The sequence below is a fragment of the Falco cherrug genome, chromosome 1, assembly GCF_023634085.1.
Source record: "Falco cherrug isolate bFalChe1 chromosome 1, bFalChe1.pri, whole genome shotgun sequence".
Taxonomy (NCBI): Eukaryota; Metazoa; Chordata; class Aves; order Falconiformes; family Falconidae; genus Falco; species Falco cherrug.
The window spans coordinates 20,230,630-20,255,816 of NC_073697.1; the positions used below are offsets into that span (position 1 = coordinate 20,230,630).

General features: G+C 40.0%; 1 protein-coding gene across 1 annotated transcript in view; it reads left to right on the top strand.

Moving 5' to 3' along the window:
* Positions 1-18,208: 18,208 nt before the first annotated feature.
* TNIP3 (TNFAIP3 interacting protein 3) overlaps positions 18,209-25,187 on the top strand; it is a 59,267-nt gene continuing 52,288 nt past the window's right edge. The window contains exon 1 of the mRNA XM_027797572.2: positions 18,209-18,345. Coding sequence (XP_027653373.2) covers positions 18,343-18,345 — 3 coding nt within the window. The 5' untranslated portion in view covers positions 18,209-18,342. The remainder of the gene's footprint in view (positions 18,346-25,187) is intronic.

Below are 25,187 nucleotides of genomic sequence, written 5' to 3' on the forward strand. Positions count from 1 at the left end.
ATTCTATCCCAGCTGAAACCAGGACACTCATATGTAAACTAGTTACAGATGTATTCCAAATATAAGTGGAGACATTTTAAATTTGATTTTTTTTCCGATTTTAATTAGCAGCAGAAGTCCTTTCTATGTAAACTTTTTAATGGCAGTTAAAACTATATGATTTTAAAGGCTATGCACTAGATTATTTTTTCTTTGGTTTATTTTTTTCTTTGATCATATGCATGAGACTCTGTGTCAGCCAGCACTGTTGTTTCTCGGAGTGGAACCCACCCATAGAAAGTGAGCAGCCTCCTTGCCAGAGTGCTCGCTCAGCTGGTCTGAACTCTTTACTCCTATCTGGAAAGTCTCTTCAGTGTCAGAAATAGGCAGCGGGAAGCTCTGGGAGTGTCCTTTTTCTAGCTTTCCTCCTAATCTTCTATTCAGTTGTTGTCCTAAGCATAAAGGCAGCACATGAACCTCCCAGTTGTATTGTGGTTGTAAGTCTTTTGTGGGTGGCCAGCGGCTAAGCACCTGCACAGCCACTTGATCACTTCCCCCTAGCGTGCTCCCCCTAGTCTTTATTGCCGAGAATGATGTTTTTGGTAAGCTTTGATAAGTTTTCTATCCAGAAACATCTAGTTAGACATGCCATTAGGACCTTACCTTCTGCTGTTTTTTCAGGCTCTTCCTTGCACAAAATACAGCTTATGGCAATGGTTCAGCAAGTATGGGTCCTTTTAGGGGGAAAACTGACTGCTCAGATACGACCTTTTGGAGATGTTTTCCTGGCACAATCCTCAGGATCTGTGAGGACAGAATACAACTTTGTGGTAGAGTTAAGACTGAAGCATGAATCCAGCCCTAATTCTTATTTTAGGTGTGCTGTTTAGTGTGATGTGATGAAAAAATGGCCAACCCTCCTCTGCTTTTGTGCTTATTTAAGAGTCTCTTTGTCTAGGCTGGATTGTGTAGTGAGGACAAGGTTTACGAGCAGTTACATTACCTGTTATTGCTTTGTAAAGATTTGTATTGTCTTGGCCTTCCTGCTCCTCCTGAAGAATGAAATAAGGGGGAAGTGATCATTTAAGGGGTTCTATCAAAGAAATAAGGGGCAGTCCTTAAAAGCTAAAGTGAATCAGCTTAGGTCACTCCTATAGATCGCAGCACAGGCATGTAGGACTTGGCTGCTTGCACCATGTAGGGCGTTCTTTGGAAGCTGACTTGTAGCACAGGGATGGGGTGAGTTGGCTTAATTTCTGCAGCAATTAACTACAGTGCACTGGCTGCTAGTCAATAAGCAATGTAAGTTATTATACCTGGTGTACTTGAATCTTTCAAAGCAGGTGAGTGCTAGGTCAGTGATACACGTCGGCACTGTTTGTGAGTAAATATGTCTTCTACTAAGGCTGTAAATCATACTGATTTTTCAGAGAATAGGAAAAATTAGGTACTGAAATGTAATTTCTGTTTGAGAGCTCTGTGCCAAAGATGGTTTTCAAATGTTAATTAATCCTTCTGTCAAGTGAGATGTGATTTTTTTTTTCAAGAAGGGGAGATACAGAGGGAGGTGGAAGGGGGAATAATTATTTTTTTAATCCAACACAGTAGTTTTGAGTTCATACTTTGTTCAGACAGTGTTCAATAAAAAGGGCCTTAAGCAAAACAAAAATAAGAATACTAATATGTCATCATATCTGATGACAACAGCTATATGCAGAACATCTGTGTAGCTTTCAGGGATAGGTGTGATTGGTAAAAGATGGGTATGAAACCTGAATTATGAAAATAAAGTGAGATAAAACATCCTTCCTGGTATTAGCGTGGAACTGAGGCAGAGCTGATGATTGATTTTGTTCCTCTTTCTGTATTGGGAGTCTGAAAAGGGGGGTAGCGCTTCTTCTGCTTACTATCATTACATAAAAAGTAAAAGCCATCACAAATTTTTTGAGCTCGTTCATTAAAAGTTGATGCCTGAATTTGACTTGTATTTCCCATTGATCTGTATGTACTTGGTTCATTCACTGTTCAAATTACTGTCTAGCAGCTGAATAGGTCACAACTTAAAGGATAGCACTGCACAAGCAGGCTTCTGCTCAGACATTAACTTTTTTTTTTCATGTTTTCAAAGCTGTTTGTAACGTGCTTCTTAGGAAGGGTAAGCAAAGATAGGGGAGGGTGTTTGCACAGGATTTTGGCTGATGCATCTCTAGTGACACCTTGTGGGATGTTTCACAAATTTCGCTGTAACATTTTTGAGGAAGAAATAAACTGAAAGCCTTGCCGGGCAAAAAGTTGCCCGAATACTCGGCACAGGGTATGGTTATAGTCACTGTCTATAGTTTTTCAGGATTGTCTTTGTAACTTGTAGCTAGTAGACAGGATGAAATACACAACATCAAAGATGCTGTTTGGCAACTAAGGACAGCAGGGAACTGAAAGATGGTTCTTTTGTTGTCAGATTTTAAGGTGACTGTTGGATTTTCCTTCAGTGTAGTTTCTGGAACTACAACGTTATTTATGAGCCAAATCTTCGAGTTTAAAACTAGGATTTCATATCTGACAAAGCAAATTATTTGAATAAGTAGTTAATCAACTCAGGTAAGCAGAAATTTAGCAATTTGGATTTTCATTGCTATAGAAATGCCATTTCTTTATACATTACAAGTAAAAAATACTAGACTGTTTGTTCCAATCTAAGTTGATTTCATTGTTGATGTTCTCTACTGTTGTTTCTTGGAATAATTTATGCTTTAGCTCCAGCATAAAGTCTTCTTTTCCACCTTTTTAATTGGAATGCTGGAAGGAGACAGCCATACAAACTTGCCTTTGGATGAACACAAAGCTGAAATATTTGCATGTTGCTTTTTTATATTTTAACCAGTTCAGTTTAAAGTCTGAAGCTACCTCCTCAAGACATCCTTAAACATCATCAAAGTGATTTCTCCATTTTCCTCAACATACAATATTACTTAGATGAAAAAGTCCATATTTACTCTTACAGTCCAGAAATGGATTTGAGTTTCCTCAGGTGTTAGTCAGGACTGTGCAATTCATTATGCACTGACAATGTCTACAGGCATCTAGCAACCCATTCCTCTCTTGAATTGTCTGATCTTGTACTTGGGCCTTCCAACAGACTTAGCAGGTTGGTGTACTCCGTGGGTGTGCTGAGTACGATGCCTTAGACATTTTGCTGTTACTAGAGAGGCAATTGGGATGGAGACTCTGTAGCCTGGTAGACAGGACTTTTGCCATTAGTACTACAAGGCTGTAGGTGTTGTACTGGCCTGACAATGGAGTGCCTCAGGGCTTGTCTGGCCTTTAGCTAGCCCTTACTGTGGATGTTGCTTATTAGCTAGGCAATTGTTTATTCCTGATGTATCCGAGCTTTGCTCTGTAAAAACTCTTTATATAATATCTGAGAACCTAGATGCAAATGTTTAAGAAACAATAATCCTTTATGTTAGTTGGAATGGGTGAACTGTGTTGTCATTTGAAACTTAAACTGGTAGTTGAGTAGGAGAGAGCTGTGTTAAAAAAACACAGGGGGACCCCCAACACCAGTGGTGAACTCCCAATGAGGAACTTGAGATGTTGCTGATAAGATGCCATACCACCCTGGTGTTTCAGCATGAAGACGACTGGTGCTGTTGCCTTCAGGACCCAAAGAGTGAGTATAATGCCAGAGGAAGAACATAAGTAGGTACTAGGAAGTTTGTATACGTAAATCTTAACTGTATTATTAACCATAAGTGTAAGTGGACTAATAACAATAACTTGTGTTTTAGTTAGACTGCTAAGACTTCAATTAGAGTAGCTGGATTTTAGACTGATAGCATATATAATACTCTTTATAGAACAGCTGAAAATAATTACTGTTCTTACTGAATTTTTTGGTTATACAATCCAATCCTCTGGTCTTGTTCCATGGAACAAAAAAAGTGCCAAAACATTTAACTGGTCTTTCACAAACAGCAGTTAAAATGGAAACTCTGTAAACAGCCTCCTGGCTTTTGATTTTTGACAGACTTCTGCTCACGCGCCCGCCCCCCCTCCCCCCCCCCCAAGCCCCCCCGCCCCAAGGTGAAAGGATAAAGTCATTTGATGGAACTTCCCGATGCAAACCAAGCTACTAATTCAACCAGACTTCAAATTAGACTGGTCTTCTAATGACATATTCTCAGTGAAGAGTGACAGATGTAATGCATCAGATATAAGTGGGTCCTGTAATCATATAACTGACACAGAAGCTTATTTTTTCCCTGAAACATGAAACACAACACAGGCAAGCACAAAAAAAAACCTAGAGGAAGACATACTTGATTGTTCAAAGCACTTTGGCATGCTTCTTCAATTTTGTTTCCTTGGTTTCTGCTACACCAAGGAAGAGTAACTTCCTTTTCATTTCTTCAGCTATGAAGTGGAGTACCTCAGCAGCTTGAAAAATAATGACTATCACAGTTTGATCTTGTCTAGCTACATGCCATTGAAGTTCTTGCTAGATTTGGAGGACTAACGGTAGTCTTAAATTGAAAGTTGCCCTTTTCTTCTGCAGGGCCTGTGAGCAATATGAAAAATAAGTTAGATGCTTGTTCCTGCTCCAGTGAGGGTAATAGTGAACTTCACTACCATGCTGTAGATGCAGGACAGTGCATGGTAGGACAAGAGGGCTGGAGAAGATGCAAAGATGCTCAAAATCCAAGTGCACACAGCTGATGAGGCAAAGCTGGGCAGCAGAGAGAACAAGGTGAATGGTAAAACCAATAGTTATTTTTTCTGCAGGCTAATATTTGAGAAAACAAATGTTTTGCTGAGCCAAGTCTGTTGCACCCCAGAAAGACCAGAGTCCTGTACGCTGCTGGCATACCTGCATACAACGAGAAAATATCTATTGTAAGTGCTTCTTTAAAAAATAACTGTTAGTAAAGAATAAGGTTGATTGTGGTAATAAAGTATTAAGAGAAATACTGTGTTTTCACTGAGCGTGCCTTCTGAATTTCTGTTTCATTTGCTTTTTTCTTATACAGAGAGCATTTTTCTGCTCTCTGCTGTTATTTCTGGGTAATTTGGTACTAAGTTTTGTGGTATTTTTTTTTTCTTCACAATGTGTTGGCCTCTCCTTTGGCAAAACAAGTCTTGGCTTCATTATGTAAAATGCATTTGGGTTGGCTGACTTAGAAGTCAGTATCTGGTCCATAGTTAATACCAGGAAAAAAACATAGTGATGTAATTTATTCAAAGCTTACATGAAATGGTCTCTCTGAGATTATTTTAACATATTATCTCCTTAATAAATGCTAACATTTTCTGTGAAGGAAATATCTTTCATAATTAATTTTCTTTTCTTGCAGTGCTTTGAGGATAACTTTGATGTTGTCTTCAGTACAGCTCTGAAAACTGCTGCAAACCCTGGAAACATGAGTGTCAGCCTGTTAAAGGGTTGGTCCCTCCAGTTGTTTGTTTTACATACTAAGTACACTGAAAATGTCTCTTAAATGCCTGCTGTTGATGCTAAATGGGGGCATGAGAAAAATAGTGCAATAGGGGAACTGAAGAATAGCAGAATTCCTTTTTAATGCTTGAATCAATATATGATATCTCTGGGGTAATCAGTGTAACTGAACTAAAAATGCAATGGGCAAATTTATCTTGATTTCTGTAGTGAATGGTATGTTTTATATTTAGATGTTAAACAAATACACACACTCATGCTCCTTCTAGTGAATGTGTATCTGGTATTCAGTCAATTCAGTTTGCTTGTTTGATTATAAGCTTTTTCCAAGAGTCAGCTGGATGAATGGCATGCATAGGAATTCATTGCTTCCCAGAAATATGTTAAAAATAAGCTACAAAGATACACTGTCATGTGTTACACACTTTACTCTCTGTGTGTATACATATAGTATTATTTAGAAATAAATTTTAAGTTTTTAAAATACATACATTTAGATTCACATTCAGAAATAGAAATTATGAGAATCAGTTGCAGCTGACGTGATTTAGAGGGGCTCAGTAGATAGCTCATTGTCCTGTCTTGTAAAGGTTTGCTGTTCTGAGGGAAAAGCTGGTCGGGAAAAACCCCCAAAGAATTGAATTCTTTTTTTCTGTTCAAAAACAAGTATTTAGAAAACTTTAATCAACATCTTGATCTTGCTATCGAAGAGTTCATTTTTTAGAACCCTCTGGTGATTTTTACCTTCTGATTGTAGGGACTTTTATCCCTACTTAGTGGTACTGGAGTAACTATTTTGACTAGGTGCATGAAAGATCTGTTCCCTGTTGCTTGCTCTCATTTTGTGAAAAGTGTGAAGTCTAGGGATAACTGAAGTCCTCAGTACAGCACCATTTAGGAAAGTGATCTCTTTTCTGTCCTCAGAGTTATACACTGGTTACAGCTTCACAGATCTGGCATCTCAGCCTGCTGCCTTGCCCCGGCCAGAATAATATGAATCCCATCTAACCCTGGGGAAACAGAGTGGGTGAGACTGAGCAGGCTGAAAGAGGCTGAAACAAATTCTTACACTAAATAGCAAGAGTCTGATCTCCAGCAGCTTGCCTTTTTGCAAGTGGCTTTCAGTGTGAATTCTCACACTGGAGCTTTTTGCTGGCAGAAAGTTCTCACTTGGCACGAGCTTTGCCATTTGGTTAGGCACCACAGGAGAGGACTACTAGGGAACAGACCTCAAGAGCTCTGATCCCAGAATGGCTTGCAGTCAGGTGTGTTTTGGATGTATGGCTAGTTGATTTCAGCTGAACTTTGAAGCCAGTTGCAATGATTTTCCAGAACTGAAGCAGTAATACTAGACTGGGGGAGAATGACCAAGCAGAGGCTATGCTGTGTGAGCACTCAGAAGCAGATAGACAACTGGGGGTGCAAACTGAGATGCTGCCTGGCAGGCAGGCAGGCATTCAAGATATGATCAGAACCCAACATAAGAAAGTCTGTTCTGCTTGGCACGGCTGGATGGGAAAGAGTAGTTGTCTTTATCTGGATTGCATGATTTAACACTATTGTAGTCATAGTTGGGACCTTTGTAAGGTTGTTTTTTTTTGCAGAAAAATGCTGCCTTGGTGAAATAGAAGAGTCCCGCTGTCCCTTGTCATGAAGAAGGTTCTTTTTTCATGTCTAATAAGGAATGAGGGAGGACTGAACCACCACTGCAGGGGCTGCAGGAGGGGTGGATGCGAGAAGGGTGCTGGCCTCAGGTGCTGCTCTGCAGGGCTTCAGCAGCTGTTTGAGGTGCAAATGCAGCAAGGGCAGCAACAAATTCAGAGCGAGGCTGTCCTTCCTCAACGTTTGCCTTTTCTTGTGTTTGGAGTAAGGAGGGCAGAGAGCCTGATTGCATAGGGGGTTCGAAAGGGGGCAAATGGATGGCAGCAGATTCCAGTGTCTTCCTGTGCCTCACCTTACCTGAAAGCAGAAGTGTCAGTCTCGGTGCACTTCTCTGCAAGAGGCAGGGGCTGCAGTATTTGTCGAGTGTGTGTGAAGAGCAGCAAAGGAAAGGTTAGCTGTCGTCAGAGCTAGAGTGCCCAAAGCATATACATATTGATTGATCTGAGGCCAGTGGTTATATGTCCTACTCCTTGCCTTTGGCCTGTTATTTGTCCCCTTTGTCACCTGAAAATTAATTCTGCACCCAATAAAACTACTGTTGTAATTAGTATGTTTCTGCATAAGAGTTGTGGTTTTAATGAATTATCATTTTCAAACAGACTATTTTCTAGAAATTTTTCAACCACCTATATTGCTGGGAGGAGACTATAGTGAGGGAGATGTAGCAAGATAAATGGCTTGAAAAAGAGAGATTAGAAAAGAAGACTGAAAAGAGATTTGAAAAAGATTTACTGTTTCTTTCTTGCCCAGCAGAATGTTTTATCTGCCTGTGTGTATAAATATAATGAATGTAAATTTAGCTTGGTCCTTTGTTGACTGAGAAGGAAAAATTGGGAGACTTCAAGAAAATGCTGTGGATTCTCTTGCAGCATACACAGCCTTTCCTTTCGTTTCATTCTCCCCCTTACTTCCTTAGCCACCCCAGGCCTTTTTACTTCTATAGGGTTGTGTGATTAGTCCTTTAACTGATGCCTTGATTCCATTGATAGTTTTCTTTGTTTCCTTGTTTTTTCTCTAGATGCAAGCTTTGGGCCATCTGAACCTGGGAAGGGTAAACAGGGGTCTAATACCTGAGCTTAGAAGTTAATTCAGAGGATCCATTTTGTTAAAAAGCCATCCACAAAACTCTGCTATGAAAGAATGACAGTTTTACAAAGGAGTGAGTTTGACCTCTTTTATATAGTCATTAAGATTTCATAAACAAGTTGGTGGAAGTGTTGGCCATTTCTCCTACAGCAGCTGCTGTGTAGAAGTGAAGCAATATGACACTGCTCATATAGCTTTCTAATTAATTAATGTATATTTACACTCTGCTTACCTCTTGCTTTCTATGCCTGACATGTGAAAGTGAGATATTTGGATCGTTGCTCAATGCCATGGTGTCTTGCTTTTGGGCTAACAGTGCAGGTAGATGGCAGAGGCAGAAGACATTGACTTTCTGGTATTGCCTCCTGTTCCCATCTGTCTGTAGTGATGAAGTAGAACTTAGGTAGCTAAACTCAGTACAAAGATGATACCTAAATACAACTATACTCATCCAGCAGTAATATCTTTTATTGGAGGATTGAGTGCAGTAAGAACATTAAGCTGTGCAATTTTCTTATACCTCCTGGATGGAAGTAGACAGATGGTGTGACTTGGTGAGGTAGCACTGTGGTTCAGTGGCAGAACAACCACTGGTTTTATCTTCTGCCTGCTGATCTTCTTCCCCATAACATGACACCACTGTGAACCTACTGGTATGCCAGTCCTCTGTAAGAACCTCATGCACTGGGCAGTCACCCAGTTAGTAAAAATCTTAAAGGCTCGCCTTTGTATTCAAGGCAGAAGGCTTCCTCTGTTTGTATGTTCTACGTATGAAACATCCCACATAGTTTGTAACCATCCTCCTGCTTTCATTGTGCGTGGGAGTTTATCTTTACTAGAAACAGTAATTGCAAAAATGACCTTCATGCTTACTGAAAGCAGTAGACTGCTCCACTCTGACTCATGGAATGAGCCCAGGTATTGGGTAATGGCTTGTTGCTTGATAACATGTTTCTCTATTGTCTTGTGTGATAGTTAAACTGAAGCCTAGTTCTGTGTCAGATATGATATTGTAAGTGATGCATATGACAGTTCTGTCTCTACCAGAGTCTAGGGTGAAGCAAAAACTACAAAACCACTGCTGGCTGATGTGTTAGCTCAGCTGGGTTTCAGAGAGAAGGCTCGCATTTTAGCATGTCTTCTACTTTCGGTTTTAGAATAACAAATCCAGTTTGGATCATACACCTCTAGCTTAAATAACAGCCATTACTTTTCTTTTGTAATCATATTGCCTCCCTTATGGATCCTTGGGCTCTCTCTTTGCTGTCATCTTAGCTGATTTTTGTTTTCTGTAATGTTCATTGGTGTTTTACTTCAGTAGGAAATCCCCTTTTTTAAATGCCTTGTAATGAGTCACTGCTACTGTTTGCTTCAAACTGAAGGGGATTCCAACTATAGAATATTGCTGAAATATAATCCTGTTCCATTGCGTAGGTTGTCTTTAAAACAGAGAAGGGTTTGGAGGAGATGTAGGGTAAACAAGCAATGTTGTTGCTCATTTTGTTTATTAAGTTGAGGATTAATGGCAATTCTAGTAAGAAGTTAGCAGCACAGAATTTTGACAGATCAAAACCAATCTCAAACTGAAAATATTATTCAGCAGTTACATATCTCTGAAGTTCTGTACAATAGAAACCAAAAAAGAACCCCAAACCCTAAGAGTTGATGTGTTCCTAGTAATAAATATTAAGATTGATCAGCAAGAAGCAGTTTGGTTTGGCCGCCTTTGTGTGTATGTGTGTGTGTGTTCATTATGGATTCAAAAGTGAATTGCTTTAAAAATGTTTCTTTCAGGCATGGAAGATTGCTTTGAATTTCCTTCTTTCATTATGTATCTGACTATCCTCACATCTATATTATTGTCAGTTTAGCCCCTGTTGCTTTAAGCTGCAGTCTTCTGAAACCATCGTCTATTGCTTTCTTTTATCCGGAGTAACTGCTGCAACTCTGTCATGCTGGAGTTTTGATCACGCTTCAAATCTCTGTGTGTGCATGCAGGAGATGGAAATGTCAGTTTGCAGTAGCCTTTGGTTTTGCCTTCACATGTCTACAGAGATACGCAGACAGTTCCGGTGTATTCTCTAAACACTTACTTTGCTCCCCCTTTCTGCTCTGCATTTCCTTCCTTATTTCCAGAATTTACCTGAGAGCTTCTACAGGCTGTAATCCAGGTTCCCCCATTCTGCTGGTGACAGCTACCTCCACACTCAGCACTAGGTGAAACAACTTGTTCTCTGCTTCTTTTGGACTCTGAATGTCCTCCTCGCAATTTTTTTTTTCCTTGTCCCTTTCTGGTTTTATCTGTCATTTAAACAGAACTCAGCAATTCCAGTTTTACTCTAGGCTGTCTAAGAATGCAAAAAAACCCCTGAAAAACCAACCCCCCAAAAAACCAACAAAAGGCACCATGTAAAAGCAAATTGTATCAATGTCTTCAATATTAACATATGGAAGGCGGTGGTAATACATTGAGATGCGGTGGTTATTGAGCATTGAAAAGGACCATGAGGTTGCTGAAAACCCCCCAAAGTAACACTCAAGTTTAAAAAGAGTCTCACTACTGGTTTTACTACATATTGTTGTAAAGGAAATAAGTTCATAAAAGCCACAAAGATGTACAATTTCCCATAGCCTTTGACTAATGTTGTAAGAGAAAGAACACTTAAAAAAATACTTTTGACTAAAGGTGAGGGGATTTCCTTGGGAAGAGTGCTTTTAATGGGCCTTGCTCTAAACCAGTGACCTCAGGAGGCAGCTGTTTCTGAACAGCATGAGGAATGTCTGTGCTGATGAACGAGAGGACATAGACAGCTCCATCCCTCGATCCCCAAAATGCTTTTGGCTTACCTCTTTTCAAAGGTATTAAAGTGCTAAAGACTCAGAATTTTACACCAATGCACCTAAATTGCCTAATTTGCTTAGCTGCGATCCTCTTAGAGAAACAGGGCCAGAGAAGCTGGGCTGCCCTGCAAGTACTGTGAACCAGGGCAGTGTGGTGCAGAAGCACTCAGGTGGGTCCATGTGGAGCCACTCTGGGTCTGGAAGCGGACTGGTTTGGCCGGTGCAGGTCAGTCTTCTCCAGTGAAGGTTACTGGTGAGTAAGTCTGGGATTCCCCATTATCCCATGCACACTGAGGGTGTCTTGGGGGCCAGCAGTGCAGACTTGCCTCATGTTATGCTAAGCAGAAACTGTTAAGTCCCATCATCCCATCATGCTGCAAACCTCCATAGGTCTGGGGGGGTCAAAGCCAGGTTTGGGTGGAGTGATTTGTCTGTGTCTCCAGGGTCCCGAGACCTGGCTGTGGAACTGAGACATTTTTGTGAAGTTGCAGCATGGTGGCCCAAGCTGACTGTTCATGGGACTCTGCTTCGAATCTGCATTTGCGGTCTGGCTTGAACTGAAGCCTGGATAAAACATGGCTACTGGGAGCTGACTGGTTGAGGGTACTCTTGACAGTTCCATATGGTGTTTAGGTACATAACATGGAGTCTGGCTGGTTTGGAAAATTTGGACCCAAGTGTTTTTGTCACTTCTGAAAAGGGAAAAGATTCCATGGATCCTGTAGAAATTTTGAAAACAGCACCCCGTTTATGTAGTGAGATCTCTGTGTAGACAACTAAGTTCACCTTGGCACTTTGATTAGGCTGTGAACTGCTAAGAGTCAATTTTTTTCTCTTTGTTTCTATGACCGTTACTCTTTTTCTCCTGTGGTAGAATGTCTCATCTGAGTATGTGTTAAATTGCTTTTCAATGTCTATCTTTGGCTTGCAAATGCTGAATGTGCTTTTTCAGGAAATTAGGTTGAACTAAACTTGAATGCATGCAAACATTTGAAAGACAAGTAGTAACAGGATATTTATGAGACTCACCGGCTCATTGCTGTGGTTCAAGGATTTCTTAAAAGTAGGATGCACAGAGAAGTGCGGCAAAAGTTTAGAATAAGGATGTACTTAATAGGTGGATATGTTATAAAATAATATTTTTCTTAATCTTTTTTTTAGGTTTTAATTGCTGGGAAAGTACATAAGGGAAGTAAAACTGTTTGCTACAGCTTCCTAGTGCTCCAAGCACTTGCTGCCTTTTTTTTTTTTTTTTTTTTTTTTTTTTTTTACGGGAAAATAAGAAAGGAAGAAAAAAAGGGCCTTATCTCCACTACAGTAAATGGCTTTTCCTTACATCATTTATAAAAATTAATCATTTTAACAACATTTTTCTTTACTGTTCAAGGAATTTTTACATTTTTTTGATTGTTCCCCAGTGCCTATACACTGCCTCTGTCTACATTTTATGAGTAAAATCTGAATAACACAAGGGTAAAGTTTCCATAAAATTAAGGTCATATGAGGTGGAAATAGCAGCCTAAGATCAGGAGTGCCTTTATTTTTATAGTCCTTTCTTTCAGTAACAGGAAACAGCTCTAAGGCAGTTTTTGTGTCGAACAATATATAGGAATGTTTGCCTTCACATTTTTTTTGTGTGTGTGTCTGCATGCTTATGTGATGGAGAGCGGCATTAGAAATGCTTGGATCTGGCTTCTAACAATGAGAGTGCTCTCTCTCTAATGTGGTTATTGGCTTTACCACACGCTTGTATGTCTTGCACAACCATATAGCAAAGTTGTAAGCAGATATTCTTGATTTCACAAAAAGGGAAAATTAGATTCATGTGCTTGGGGTGGAGGCAGGGGAGTGGAACTTCTGCTTCAGTGTTATGGTGAATATTAGTGGTTGTGAAAAGGTCATCAGATCCTCCAGGGAAGCTGAGAAAGGGTACAATTCTTGTCTGAAAAGTGGTAGATGTTTCGCCCCTCACAACCTTCCCCTCTTCTCAAGTGCCTTTCTTCCTGTCCACCAACAACCAGGATACCCCCTATGAGATGCCTTCACTTCTCCGTTGCCCTTGGTCAGCTGCCCTTGATCACCTGGGTTTAGATGAAGGCATCTTCCTCTATTCAGCCACCTGTACTGATGGCAAACTAGATCTCAATGGGTACATTAAGCCTTACTGCCTTTTTCCTTTGATTTGTAAACCAGACTCTTGTAGCTCCTGTGCTCAGTTGACAGTGTACAACCTGTAATAGTAGTGGCAGCTGACAAAGGCAGGCTAAGCTTACTGTTCAAGGGAGTGGCTTTTCAGTACAATACTCGTTTATATTATTGTGTATTACCTTACTCAGTGTCATTCTAGTGTTTTCTTACCATTATGTCATGGTTTACTATTTACTAGGAAGATAAGTAACTATATCCCACCGGAGACAGGACACGATCACAGCTTCTAATGGTGCTTTAGTTAACGTGACCAAAACCTCTGCTGTGCTTAAATTCCACAGAGCTCTACAGAGAGACAAGAAAGTGTAATGAACAGAGCTAGTTTTTGTAAAGTTTTTTGACATATTTTGAAACACACATTTTTGTACAGTGTATCTCAGAAAGACAGGTTAACATCAAGAGTGTGCGCCTTACACTTAGGGTGGGCAGTGATGGGCCTTGTGATAATTCTTCATGCCTTCTATGATCTTGAACTTAGCTTTGAACATCTTGCAGGCTATCCATGTACCTTGTACCACTGTTACAGGTGAACATAGTATCTCACTGCACTCTCTTGCTGCTAAGAAAAAAATCAAAGACCAGAAACTTATTTTTCTGGTAGATAATCTTGTTGAGAAAATTCTGTACTATTTTGTAGTAGTAGAAGATATGTAAGTCGTCCAGGCTCTGTGGCTGATCTTATGGTATCTCAGCCAAGATACAGCGAAGGCAGAAAAATGTCTGCAACTTGCAGTTTTTGGCAGTCCCTGAATCTGGGTGAAAAAGCATTGCCTCATCCAAAACAACCCTGTCTCCAAGAGGTAAAGGTCATACTTCTGTCAAACCACTAGAAGTTGCTTTAAAATTTCACTGACTTAATAGAGTAGGAAACTTCGTGTGCCTTCAAAGTTGACTTTTCTCTCTTGTTAACTGGTAAGCAGGTTAAACTATGTATGGTAGGAAAGAAATCTTTCTAAGCCTACCTGAGGCTGAGGAGAAATCCCTTTCATGGAGGATTCATACATTGCCTAGAATTAGATGTAATTCTAGTTTGTACTAGAATTTAAACACCGCAACATTTCAGCAAAAGAAGTCATGGTAAAAACCAATGGGTGGGCAACCAGCTGAAGAACAAGGTTGCCATGTTGGCCAGAAAAAAAAGTTTGTAGTCAAACTTCCTTGACACTGAGCTGTGTGCTTGAAGTTTGTGGAATTGAAAGATGTGATGGAAGTGATGTTCTGCTGGAACCTGCTGCTGGCTTGCTGTAAGGCCTATTTTCATACTTGCTATTGTATCAACTTCATTAACACCCTCAGGAAACCCCAGTGAAATAGCATGAGAATATGAGTAATAATAAAAAATGGATTGAATTGCCATCTAAGATCTCGTAAAGGAGCTGTGGCATTTCCAATTTTTTCTGTGAGGAAGGGAGAATTTCTTGTGGGTGGTCTTTCATTCGTGGCTAAGCAGTAAGCCACACAGGGAGCAGGAACAAAATGGGTGGGAAGTGTCTTGACTTTTAATACATCTCAGGCAAAAACTGTCTTGAGTCCAAACTAAAATCAAAGTGGTTCACTAAAATTTAGGGTAGAACTGTGCAGCAATATCTTCCGCCCTAGGAAAGTCACTTCTGTGAGCACAAAAATGTATTTCAACTCTGTACGAAGTGTGGATAGGAGGTACCCTCATCTTTAAGTGTTTAGTTTACCTCAAAAACATCACAGCTGGGACTGGTCTCATGTTGCTATTTCTTGATCTGTGGCACGTGAAACTGTTCAAGAAATATATAAATAAGAAAAAGGATGGTGGCTAACCTATTTCTGTGTGAAGCAGAAGAGAGTGTTTTAGCTTGACAGAAACGTAAATGTGTGGGAGCAGTTCTCATTCATGCACCAAAAAGAGAAGATAGAGGACAGCTATAGACAGCCAGTGAGTAAGCTTATGTTGAGAACAGCAGGCTGCCTTATTTCAGCAGAATGCCCTAAGTGTGGTATCAAACTATAAACTTAAAACTAAATCTTGAAACTTCCTGGACAGCAAATCTGTCTTCAGCTTTCTATCCAGAACACTGGAGTCCCAAACTGCTTTGAGCACTTCTGAAACTTGCTTTTTTCCAGTCTCCTTTCTTCCTTGTATTGGTCTTTTCTCTCCTGAATAATACTTACATGGCAATTAAGCCCTTTACAAGTCACCTAGGATCTGGTACTTTAAACTGCTGTCTTTACATTATATTAAATTTTCTCTAACTCATTTCCTTATTTTTCCCCTATGGAAAGCTCCTAAACAAACAGTTCTTCAGTGGACAATAAAATAATTTGAATGGCAGCCATCCAATCTGGGCTTTCTCTAGATAAGTGGCTTGGGTATGCGTAAGAAGCAATGAAATTTTTATTATTCAGTTATGAAAGGTTTAGCCAAAAGGATTTTGCTTTTCTGAATGGGGGGAGTGGGGAGGTCAGTTAAAAAGATGCATATGTGATTTCTGCTGTACCCCTACGGTTTTCCACTGGAGGTTAAGAGAAAGGATTCCCCCTTCAGTTTTCCATTGACTGCTTTTCTCTACCTCCACAAAACATTTTGTTGTGCCTGCTTTGCTGTGATGAAAATGTCATTACTTTCATATCACTAACATTTACAGGAGTTAAAAACGAAACAATGTAATAGTTTGAGTCAAGGTGGCTGTTAAGCTGGTGTTAACAGGAACAGAAGTGCCCACATTATCATTTTCTCTTCTCTGGAAGCAGTAAGGATGCTGTTTCCCATTAGTATCTGCAGAAGGCAGCTGTTGCTGCAGCAGACAGAACGGCGCATCCCTCCCTGTGCATACTTCGGGCATGGCTGTTGAGAGGTGCTAGAGGTAGGCAAGCATGACAGTAAATGTGTGCAGCTCAGAAAGACTCCAGCTAAAATGTTTGTAAGCATTTTGCATTTTATTCAGGGAATTTTTCCCAGAATACATTGGTATCTTTGGTCACTTAACTCGTAGGGTGGCATGCAACCCTTAAGATAAGAAGGCACCTTAAAGGCTTAACAGCCCTGGCTTAGCCTGGTCCTGGATGAGGAGAAATCTGATTATTCCTGGCCTCCTTGGCAGAAACCACAGTGGTGCAGTTGAACAGGTGATGGATATTAAACCCAGGAACAGAACACATGGGAAGTTTTATTTTAGCTCCATTATCATTGCTGAGCTGATAGATGATGACAAAATGACAACACAATCCCCCGAACTATTTCCAGTCCCATGGAAGTCAAGCATGTTGGTCAGTCCAAAGTCAAAAGCTGTGTTTGAGTGCAGTGAAAGCCAAGGACATAGAGAAGACCAAATTCACCGTGCTCTGTGTGAATGCATTGCTGAGGAAGAAGTAATGCTCTTCCCTTGTTGCTCAGTCATGTGGTGGAAAAAGCATTTCCTCTCAGACATGTATCTCTTGGTTTTGATTTCTTTGGCTGCTTGGAAGGATTTGAGTACATGCCACTCACCTCCTGAAGCAGTGCTTTAGCAGTTTGCTACTGAGCTTTTGCTGGTAGCTTCTTTCAAACCTCCCCTGTGGAGGCTGTTCTGCTTTTTATAAATGCTTATATAAAACTAAACAAGAGATCAGAGTAAGAAAAAGTAACTGATGTGGAGCTGAGTGAATAGGATGCTGTTCTGAGAAGTGGAAGATGTTTGTGCCGTTGGTTTGGGGGTTTTTTTATGATTTTATTTTATTTTAACCAGGCAGACAGTATATCTCAACTCTGTTGGTAAATGTCTTGAAGCATCAAACTAAAGTTACTAACATTTTATCCAATGAAGTAATGGTAAATACTTCACACGTAGTGGAAGACTGTTATTACAAAAGACTGGAGAAATCACCCTGCAGCTCCAGCAGTTAAAACATTTATCCAGGAGGTACAAACACAGTTAAACTCCCTTCAGGGAAAGGCAAGGAAAAGAGTTGAACCTTGGTCTCCCACATCCTGACCCTGGCCTGTTGTTTCCTCTGCTATAATTGCAAATGCCTCCAGAACAATTTTAACAAAACTGAATTTGCAAATGATTACTGTCTGTGTGCATGTGAGAAGCAGAGTGTAAATGGTTTGACAGAAAAAGATCCACCCTGCTCTACTGAGCAGCTGTAATATTTCCTGCTAGGAGGATGAGAATGTTCTCAAGGCAGTTAGATCACTAGTATTTCCAATCCAGAAGGCAACAGGAGTCCCCAAAAAATGTCAGAGTGGGTTCTAGTCCTTGGTGCAAAGCTGCGCAGGTTTTGTAGTCATCAAAACCGAAACCAATACAAGAATTTGGCTTAAAGATTAACTTCTCTGAACTTACTTGTCATGAATCTTTAATTTCTAGCTAACAGCATGACAATGATAATTTGTATTATCTGTGAAATTGCATTAACTTCTGTGTGCAGTGAACTATAGGCTGAAAAAGAATAGTATACTTTGGAAAATGCTGCATCACTTCTTTTCTGGGTGGAGGGAAGAAGTTTCTGCAGTCTCCGCTTCTATACGCCCTCTTCCTCAGAGAAAAAATCAGATACGATAATGTAGTGTTTCTGGCTGGGGGCAGAGCTGAGTATCACTTCTGATGAGGCTATAGCTGGCGGAACAGAGTGCTGATTCTGTAGGGAGACCTTTAGAATAAGTTCTAATTAAAACGTATTCCTAGAAATGGCTCCCTGACCTATCTGCCCCTTACAGTAAATTATTCTGCTTCTAGATTAATATTTGTGTTCTATACCTTTTGGGTTGATGCAACTTTTCCACCATGCTAGACCGCCGCTTTTCCCACAGAGCAGCTTTTGCTGGTGCGTGGGCGTACCATTGTGTCACTGTTCCATGGTATTCTGAAGAACAAGAGGGAATCCTCTGTGGTCTCTTACAAGCAGTGCTTTCAAGTAGATCTGCGTGGGCGGTGTTTGAGAGAGATGAATATGCTCTCAACGTTAGAATGACTTTAAGAAAGGGGTTTCCCTAAGCCTGGTGTGTAGGTTAAACCTTGAGAGAAAGATAGAGATAGATATATATATACACACACACATATTTGCCTCCAAACCACTTAGTTCTCATTTGATTCAGAGAGCATTTATTGAGACTAGTACATCCTAACCTAGCAGCACGGAGACGAACACCTTCCCTAAATATGGTGAGTAACTTCTGCATTAATTTGAAGCCCGTATCAGCGGGTCTCTGCCTAGCCTCAAAATGGTCATGTGCCTCTTCTCCCTTGTTATCTACCAAAGAGACCTCAAATCGAAAACCTGATATTTTAAGGGTTTTTTTTTCTAAGTGACTTCTTAATTTCTTCATAATTTTTATGTAGAAGGTCTATAGGAGAGTTCTTTTACTTTCTTTTCTTGTACAAAGCTGGACAGTGAAAGGTACAGGAATAGTGAAAGATTCTTGCTGTATAGAGCATTGAAGCTATGTCAAACAGTCACTTTGGAGTAAATAGAGTGATATGGAGGTTCAGTTCACCTGTACTGGGGTTTGACCCACGTTCCTTCCTTGGATAATACTTCTGCTGAGACCTTTGGAAGTCTTACCTGTTCTGTAGAGTATGGGGTGTTCTCTGTGCTCTTGACTGACCAGAGTGGGCACAGGATTCCCTTAGCTGGGTCTGTCATTAGGAGACAGGCAGGCGCTTCTCCACACCTGCTACAAATTGTTTTCTATAATCCACATTGCATTTGAGGGTGGGATAGTCTTCTGGGCTAGGTGGTATTTTGCTTGCCTTGTTGCTGTAAATTGGCATCAGTGCTGTGTCTCAGAAAAAGTTTTGATGCATTCCAACCCTGAGTAAGGAATACTTGGGAGTCATAGAATTATAAATTTTAAGTGGTATGTTTCAGATTAATAAATATAAATGAGGTGAGCTATGAGAACTTGTGAGATGAGGTTTGTGTAGAGGGAAAAGAAAACTCTTTTTTTGGTACTTTTTCCCTTGTTTTGATTTCTTCTTTGATCAAAATATAAAGCTGCAGTACTTGTATCCATTGTAGTGAGAAGCAACTCTTCTGTTTTCAGAACCAGTGTTGGCTGCTGCCAGCGGGTACCTGTTGTGCTATGGCAGCTGTAGGGACTCCAGACTGCCCTACCTCTCCCCTCTCAAAATGAAGCAGAAGTTGTCAGTACACTGTGAGGATTACTTTGCTCACAGCAAACCATTTAGAAGCCTAGAGAGCTTCTTGAAAGTCATCTTCCCTTGACTTGCTTCTGCATCCTTAGTACACTGTGATATGCTGTCAGCAGAGTCCAAATTTCTAGCAGCAGCAGTGCAGCATTTCCAAAAGTGTGAGCACACTAGAACGTATGGAAAGCAACGTGAATTTCTGAGTTCCTTAGGACCGGCAAAATAGCCAAGTAATGCCAAGGGTTTTTTGCAAATGGCTCATTAGGTTGTTCTTACCTTTCCATGGGCTCTTCTTTCTCTTTTCTGTCCTGACATTTTGAAGCATTGCTGGAGAGCGTGAAGTTTAAGTAAAATAGAGCTGCATTCCTCATCTAAATCAGACCTATCTTACCTTCTCATTGGTAAAACTTCTGTTCTTGTAGTTGCACAGCTCTTTGTAGGTAGGTCTGCCTGTATCTTGAATTCTTCTCTCACAGCCTTGCTTCCTTCCCAGACACCTGGGCCCTTGGAGCAGTCTCCTTCCTGTTACTGTGCTACCTTTTTATACTGCAGAGACTTGATTCCAAAGTCATTGGAGTTGACAGATCCTAAATCTTTTCTTTCTTGGATTGGATTGCACAAGAAAGTTCCATCATTTCTCTTTCTTATCACAACCTCACAGTTTCACTGTAGTGAGATCTCCATTAAAAATTGTTCGGTAAAAACATCTTGGGCACTATCAGTGAATATTGTAGTAATTAATCTTGCTTTTATCCTGCAGCATTTTTCCTTCTCACTCCAGTATTTTATCTCTTTGAAAGTTTCCTGTCCATACTTTGGCAGTGAATAATAATAAAGAACCAATTTTTTACTGCATAATTTAAAGCTGACATTTAACAAATACCTAAGTACTTTCTTCCCATCTTGTCTGCCTCCAAATAATTTGTCATGCTAGTTGGATTCAGATGAGAAAGTACCATTGGAAAAGCTCATGCAGTGCTATTCCATTAATATGCCTAGTTTGCAAATGTTTTTCTGAAGATCTGTATATTTGGCAGATTTCTGTGTATGTAACAGATCTGTGATTGCTTTATAAATGACTTTTGAAGAAATCAAAGATATTTCTTGTTGAGAGTTTTATTTTATCAACACATATTATACTTTTTTGGAACTAAATTGTACTCTATTAACAACAATTTGCTTTCACAGAAATTACGTAAAAATAGGTATGTCCAAAGTTGTTACTGACTTTCCCCCCAGACCTGTGTACAGTAATTGGTTTCAATTGAACCTAAGATTTTCCAGTGAAGAAAAGATCTTTTCTAAATGTATTAAAAATGAGGAGTCTACATGCAGTGTCTGAAAAATAAGTGACAAGGCTACATTTAAATGTCAGAGGAGCTCAAGTAACTTGAAAGTTAAGATATGTTTCAAAACACAGAAAAATACTGGGATTTTCTTTAGGTGACATTTTTTGTTGTTATTGTACATCTTCTAGCAATTTCTTAACATGTTGTAAACCTCCTCAAAACAGAAAAGCTTATATCTTCCCAATTCCCAAACTCATAACCTTATAATAATTAGAAGTTAGTATTTTCCTGGTTTTTTTATGGTCTCTGATGATTGGAGAGAGAGAGAGAGAGAGGGTGACTACAGGAATCCAGAGAAGTACTGAGGGTGTTTTGAGGTATGCTGTATGTGGCTTTGATGGCTTGATGATATTTATGACTTCCTCTGGTCACTTCTTATGTGAGACTTTTGCATGCTGAAAGTGTAGTCATGATATTCTTGGCATTGAACTTATGTTTTGTAGCATTTCGAATTAGCTTGCATGCTTTAAACTCATCTATGCAGATGCCCATGTGGAGTGACTGATATGGTAAGCTCAAATGCCAAAGTCTGTCACCTGAGTCCTAGGCATGACTGTGGTTGCTTTTTGGTAAAATTTGTGCCACTGATTTCTATCTGAAGAAGGGATTTATACTCACTGGGGAATAATTTTCTCATTTTTAGATCGAGTTCTTGAGATATACAATCCAGAGGTTTTAAGAAACTGTTAAATGGACTGATTTCCAAAGAGAGAAATATGCCTGAAATTTGGTTTTCTCTCTGTTTTAATTTAAGGAAAAAGTGATATATTTACTTTTAACAAGGTCATGTAGTTTAAAACAGTGTTCTGTACTTACCACTTAAACTAATTTGTGTGTCGACGGAAGCATTTTCACATACCCAGGGGTGGAGGACCAGCAGTTGTAGGACCAAAGAGCTATACAGCAGGCATTGTCCATCTGTGCAAAGTCACCCTGCTACCGCCAGTACTACAAAGCAAATGCAGAGATTACGCTGCACATTCTCCTTTCCTGGACTGGAGCCAAAGAACCTGCAGTGCAGAGCCTCTCTGGAGTCCCTTCTGCTCTGCGCTGCCAAAAGCCAGGCATTCAGTTTTGGGTAGAAGTAGTGTGTTCAGCCCTTAACTGGCTCTTTCCTTGGTCTGGTCCATTTCAAGGGGTTTCTGTTGTTCTGGCTTTTACTTCAGTTGCTACATAGTTTGAGCCTGCTTATCAAGCTGTGGATATCACAGCTTCATGGGAGGGCATCTGTGAAGTAAGTTCTTTGGGGTGATTGCTGTTCTGAATCTACCGTTACTCTCACTGAGAAGAATTGTACTTAATGGTGAGATCAGTTTTAAGTATTTGGCATTGAATCTTCTTGCATCACACAGGGCAGGTACCAGTTTTATCTGATCTAAACCAAATCGGGCAAGAACCAAGGTACCTAACCCATCTTTATTTCTGGCAAAAATCAAGCTTCAGATTTTAAATTTCAGTTTGAAACTTGTTTAATATTGAATTTTCAGCACTTTTATCAGGAAATAATGGGGGGGGGGTAGGGGGAGGAGAGAACTGGCAGATCTTGGTGTGTTTGTGGCTTTTTCTCATGCTGCATTTACATGACTGAAGCTGCATTTTTCAGCAGAATATTGGATGCAAAAGCAGAAGGACATCTATTGCAATGGCTGGTTGAAGGCTGGCTGCACTGCACACTACTGCTATTATGAGTACCAAACCTGGGAATATCTAGGTAGGAGGAGACCACAAAAATGTTGTATGCTTGATTTCTTCAGAGCAAAAAAATCTTGGAGACTTAATTCCCGTTTCAGATTAGTTTCAGTGAGTGTTCCTTAGAACCTCCTTCATCAAATGTTTATTTCTTCAGTTCTTCCATTTTGATCACATTTACAGTAATAATCCATTTCTTCCTCCCACTCTTCCTACACAACAGCCACACACAAATAATGTATAACCTGCTTGCTTGTTTATCAACAGCATTTATGATTATATATGTTCCACTTTGTTTCAGAGCTATTTTGCAATATGGGTAATACATAAATGAGGTAAGTTTACTTGGCCTGGCTGTGACCAGCCCTGGATCTTGCACAGTACAAAAATGGGTATCGCTGAAAGGGTAACTTGTCAATGGGTTTATTCCTTATGTATAATTTGCTAGTATGTACTTCCATTTATTTGGCATACTCCGTTTTCTGCAACTTCTGCTGTGACAATATGTCTGTTTATGGTGGTGGTCTGTAAAATGAAATCATTGAACTGATTTAGGCAGGAAAAACAAAACAAAAATCTCCTTTCCTTTCTCTGCCTCTTTTAGGCCAACTTACAATATAAAATGAATGTCAGAAGTATTTCCACAAAATACTGCTTTGAAACAACTGAAGAACAAGTGAATTACAGAGCAGGTCTGGGGAAAATGAGCGAAGGTCTGGGAAACTAGGATGCTCTTAAGCCACAAATAGACTTGGAGAAAGAAAAAGAATGGGGCAAGAGCAGTGCAGGATTTTAACATTTACAATACAGATGTTATTGAAATGCATTTTGGATCAGATTTTGAAACTCCAGCCTGATGAGTGCCTGTCTGTCTGTTATAATTTTTTATAATTAAGATTTTATTAGAATTAGCGGGTCTGGTCATTCTTGAATGATGTATTTTTTTCTCTCCAAATGTGTTTTTTGTGTATGGAAAACCCACATTTGTTTTTCATGCAAATTAATACTCTGACCAAAAAGTGGGTTTTAGGCTTATTTGGGTATATCTAGGAAGTACTTAGGGCTTGGTGCACTGATAAATTTGGTGGGCAAGCACCAAGGAAATTTTGCATGCTTTTTACCAAACATGTTCAATTATCACAAACCTGTATAGATTGGTGAGCAAAACTGATCCTGTTTTACTTCAGGGTGTTCCTGTTCTTAAAAGCCGTGACGGAAAACAGAATTCATGTAATTCTGAGCAATCCTTTGCATGACTCTTATAACCCCCTATTTTCTACAGAGCCTTAATTCTTCAAAGTAACTGATTTTTAGTCATCTTGGCATCAATTTGTATGATCTAATAAAAACGTACATTACATTACTTATTATAGTTGTAAAAACTTACGGTTGTTTTAATAACGGTTGCACATGGTACAATAACCTAGCTGTGTCTCTTTCATTCCGGTTCACAACTGTGCATTTAGATCTAGCACAATTTGTACTGCCAACACAGGTCAGACTCACTGCAGTAAATTTTTTGTTGTGAAGAACAAGAAATGATTTAAAAAAACAAATAGTTTGAAAAACCTTTTAGAACTGATGCACTTTACAAAAAAAAAAAAACCGTAAGAAATGAAAGGCAAAGCCATGAGTCTCCATCAACAGTCCCTTGCGCATCAATAATTTGGGAAACGGGGGAGACAAACCAAAGCAGGTGGCAGTGCTGCTTAGCTGGCACTAGCCTAACCGTGCTTAGCTGGGTGGATCATGCCAGCTATCACTGCAGGTAATTTTTTACTACTTTTTCCCATATCTTGGATGGGATAGAAGAGGGCAAATGTACTCTCATGCTACGATAATGAAATGGCATCTGATAGCTGGGCTGGCTTGTACAGACACGCATTAGATCAAGGTACCCAGCATGCAGGGATGTGCTGCAAAATCTGCATATGGCTAAGAGTCAGGAAATACATACAGTGCGCCTTGTTGAGCCACAGAGGAGCGGACCCCCCCACCCCAGCAAATTCAGCAGTAGGGTTTCTGAAGAACTGTTTGTTTATGCTGGCTGGGTGCTCATCTGGGCCATGCAGTGATTTGAGAATTGTTGGCTTTAGCAGCATCTTTTCATGCATTTCCTTGGCTTTGCAGAGCAGGGCTGTGGAAAACCTGGAGCACCCGCTACGTGATCCCAGAGCGCTCCCCAGCAGGGAGTGTGCAGCACCCCTTCCCTGTGAGGCCCCAAATCTGGCTGCCCATCCTGCCATGGCAGAACCAGTTTTTCAGTTTTTCAGAACTTGCATGAATTTTGCCAACCTAGGTATCTTCTTTTCAGTAACATCTAGCCTGTATCCCTTTAACATGGCCTGTATGTCAGCACATGGGCTGCAAAATTGTGCATAACTTGGCAAATGCATCTGAGACTGTTGAAATGTCTGAGCCCCATGTGATGGATTAGAGATGGAGTAGCCTGAACTCTGTGTTGGTTTTTTGGGTGTGTGTGGGGTTTTTTTGTTTGTTTGCTTTTTAATTCAAGCAAGTATGGTCAGATTTCATTTAGTCATTTTGGTTTATTTTTTGTTGTTTCAGTGTTGGTGGGGAGCATTCATTCTAGATCATCATTTTTCAAATGTTGCATTTTCAAGTCAGACACCTAAAAGCCAAGTTTAGGTACTCCAAAACAAGGCTTAATTGTCATTAGTTTCCAGTGTTTGCAGCTCCCATTGAAATCAAACGAATACAGCTTTCCATACTTCAACATGTTTTTGTTATGATTAAACAGACACTCATAAAACTCAGACAAGCTGGAATCAGGTTTCACATGAAACTGAATTGACA